We start from the raw sequence: 3,644 nt of genomic DNA, 5'->3' as shown, positions 1-3,644 counted from the left end.
TATATATATATATATATATATATATATATATGTGCATTTTGAACATCTTTATCATAGATCTGTTCAACCACCGCTGATCTAAGTCTAAATAACAAGAAATTAACATTTTTTTTTTTGTCTTATAATACTCACAGGTGTAGCAACAATGACTTCAGCTCCTTCCTGACATGCCTTTGATTGTTCCCAAAGGCTCCCACCACCATAAGCACAAACCACACGAATATTGTAGACTTTACCAAACTTTTTAGCTTCGTGATAGATCTAACAGGACAGAAAAAAAAAAAAAAAGATACCAAAAAAATTTAATCAATTTTAAAATTCACATCAACATCTTTCAATTGAGAGGAACTAAAATTAATTTATGAAGATAAACATCATCATTTAACATCAATATTCCATGCTAGCATCAATAGGATGGTTTAACAAAATCCAATGGGTCCAAGGACTGCACTATACTCCCGTGGCTGCTTCAGCATCGTTTCTATGGCTGGATGCCCTTCCTAATGCCAGCCACTTTACAATATGTACTGAGAGCTTTTTCTTTGTGCCGCCAGTGCTAGTGAGGTCACCATGCAGCTCACAAGACTACAAAACCCAAAGAAGGGGCAAGGTTTTATGCTAGGAGATGAGGATTGAAGTATGAGGGAAGAGGGTGAAGCAGAGCAGGTTCTTGTCGTAGAGGAGCTACATGGCTATTCACATTTAGAGGAGAGAGTGAGAATGAATCAGTGCTGTGAAGAAAATAAATTGTGGTGATGAGATCTCCAGCTGATACCTCGATAATAAAATATACAAAAATATAAATCACGATTGTATGAAATCATAAAAAAAAACATCTACATTCATAAAATACTTAAAATTTAAAATTTGCCTTGTTTTTTCTCGTAATCAGTTTCACTATCTTCAAAAAGGACAAAGAGGAGGAGAATCATCATCATCATCATCATCATCATCATCGTTTAAGGTCCGCTTTCCATGCTAGCATGGGTTGGACGATTTGACTGAGGACTGGCGAACCAGATGGCTGCACCAGGCTCCAATCTGATCTGGCAGAGTTTCTACAGCTGGATGCCCTTCCTAACGCCAACCACTCCGAGAGTGTAGTGGGTGCTTTTACGCGCCACCGGCACGAGGGCCAGTCACATATTAATTTATCAAGATTTAAAAAGAAATGACAAAGATCTCTTCAGATGAGGAAAGGTAAAATGTAAAGTAATTCATAGACAAACTTACTTGCTGGGATAATTCCCGAGTAGGCGCTAAAATTAATCCAATGGGGCCATCACCTTCATCTAGTTCATTCTGTAGGGGAAAAAAAAAAGAAATATTATAAACTGGGTTATGAGTTGAATTTAAAATTTAGTTTGAAATTCATAAACAATTTTTATAAATCCACAAATAATACAACTGAATCCATGGAGGAACCTCTACATGGTTGTACGATCTGCTAGAAAAAACTGCTAAATCTCCTTGAATCACACACAAAACCATATTATAATGAAAAAAAAAGACATATTGGATGAAGCAGTACTGAATTTTTCGTAATTGAAATAATTAAGGCCACATGAATGATGCAGTCTTCCTGATACAGGAGAAACTCCAACTAGGCCCAATCAAGGAACCCCACAGAATACCTTGACAACCAAAGGCACAAGCCTTCACCCCAACCTTCCAGTCTACAGGTGCACAGAGAAGGACCATTCACACTAACCATTTCTGCCAGAGCCACCCATCTTTTCACAAATTCACTGGGAGGTAGCACTTCCCTCTCTACCTTAATAATAATAATAATAATAATAATGATAATATAGAATTTATCTTACCTGATCCATCAAATGTATAAGCATTGGCCAAATAAAGGCAGCTGTTTTCCCACTGCCAGTTTTAGCAATTCCAATTATATCTCGGCTAGACAAAGCAACTGGTACCCCCTAAAATAAACGATAATTTTCATCAATAATCTGGAAAGATGTCTTCAGTGACTTTAATAAAAAAAAGTAGGTTAAAATCTTCTTTGAAACAGAATATAGCATAAGAAAAAGGCAGTGACTTACCTGTGCTTGAATGGGTGTGGGTTGTGTATATTCTGATTTTCTTATGATATTCATGAGCCCTTCATCAAATCCAAAATGAGCAAAACTGCTAACGGGTTTGGGAGGACACAACCCAGTTACCTGAAAATATAACAACACCTTAGAAAGAGACAAACAGAGGAGGAGGAGGAGATAGACAGAGAGTGAGAGAGAAAGAGAGAGACAAAGAAAGAAAGAGAGGTGGAGATTGAGAGGTCACAGAGCTGGTCTACTGACAACATGGTTCAATGATGGAACAAACGTTGCGTAGCATTCAGAGGCAGGATATATCACTGCTTGTCACAGTCTACTTATTGTATTTTCTGGCTTACAAGTCAAATTTTTGAGAGGAAAACTTACAGCCGAAAAAGGGGAAGTCAACTTATACACCTACACCAAAACAACTCTGGAAGACCAAAACTTGCATGTGAAACGCAGCAGGATTTAGAAAGATAGTGACAATGTTTGAATGTTTATATGTAATTACTATATGCTACAGTGATTTGTGTTCAGGAAAATATAATATTTCAAGATTTACATCAGTCACATTTGTAAAATGGCTTCAGTTTAGATGCATTTTTATTTCTTTTTTTACATTAAATGAAGGTTGACCAATGTCTTGTGAGCAGAACTGGGAGACAGAAATTACATGGAAGCCCATTTTGTACAAACATAGGTGTGTGCATGTGTATGCATGTATGTGTGCATGTGTATAAGTGAGTGTATGTCTGTGTGAATGTTTACATTCCACATCTTACATGAAATTGCTAGAGCAAAAGTGAAACAGTGATGTAACTTTGCTATTCTCGGTTAATAAACCAAGTTAACCTTCCTGTAGGTCAGCACTTCTGAAGACAAATGGAAAAAAAAAACATCTTAATTCATAAATAGGTAAGGGCTGGCAACAGGAAGAACATATGATTTTTCATATCATTCCATGAAGTAATAACCTTGCTATATCACTGTACACACCAAGCAACTAACTACATAATCACGAGTTCAGATCATACTATAACCAGGTCATTGCACCCTTGAGCTAAGAATCTGCCAGTCTCTGCACTTGCTCTACTTTATGTAGCTTAAACAAAAAGACAAGGAAGTGAACTGGCAGAACTGTGAGCACATCAGACAAAATGTTTAGCAGCATTTCTTCTGGTTCTTTATGTTCTGAGTTCAAATCCCACTAAAGTCAACTTTGCCTTTAATCCCGTCAGGGTTAGTAAAATAAAATACAAGTGCTGGGATTGAAGTAACTGACTTGTCCCCAGCCTTCAAAATTGTTGGCCTTGAATCCTCTCAGAGGGAACATTGTGATCTCATTCATTTATACACCATGGAAACCAGGTAAACTGCCCTATTAGCCCTCAAGAACACAAGAAGGGCTCCACTCCTGATTGATTGGTGAGTGGCTAATGTTGGCAATAAAAAAGAATCTAACAGCTAAGAAACCGTCCCAAACATGTAAGTAAAAAAAAAAAATAAATACATGCAAAATAATAAAAATAATCAATATATTATTTAGCTACATCTGGATGTGTGTAGGTTCATTCTTAATAACATGCTTATGTATTG

General features: G+C 36.8%; 1 protein-coding gene across 3 annotated transcripts in view; it reads right to left on the bottom strand.

Annotated features, from left to right (window-relative positions):
* Positions 1-3,644, bottom strand: part of LOC106871744 (ATP-dependent RNA helicase DDX42) — a 58,487-nt gene that overhangs the window by 27,531 nt on the left and 27,312 nt on the right. For all 3 annotated transcript variants that reach the window (XM_014918377.2, XM_014918386.2, XM_014918369.2), the window contains 4 exons: positions 2,055-2,174; positions 1,824-1,931; positions 1,234-1,302; positions 133-261 (listed from right to left, as the gene is read on the bottom strand). In XM_014918377.2, the coding sequence (XP_014773863.1) occupies positions 133-261; positions 1,234-1,302; positions 1,824-1,931; positions 2,055-2,174 (426 nt within the window). The remainder of the gene's footprint in view (positions 1-132; positions 262-1,233; positions 1,303-1,823; positions 1,932-2,054; positions 2,175-3,644) is intronic.

This window comes from Octopus bimaculoides, chromosome 1 (genome assembly GCF_001194135.2).
Source record: "Octopus bimaculoides isolate UCB-OBI-ISO-001 chromosome 1, ASM119413v2, whole genome shotgun sequence".
Taxonomy (NCBI): domain Eukaryota; kingdom Metazoa; phylum Mollusca; class Cephalopoda; order Octopoda; family Octopodidae; genus Octopus; species Octopus bimaculoides.
The sequence above is the reverse complement of the archived record's forward strand: the minus strand, read 5'-3'. Positions and strand labels throughout refer to the sequence as shown.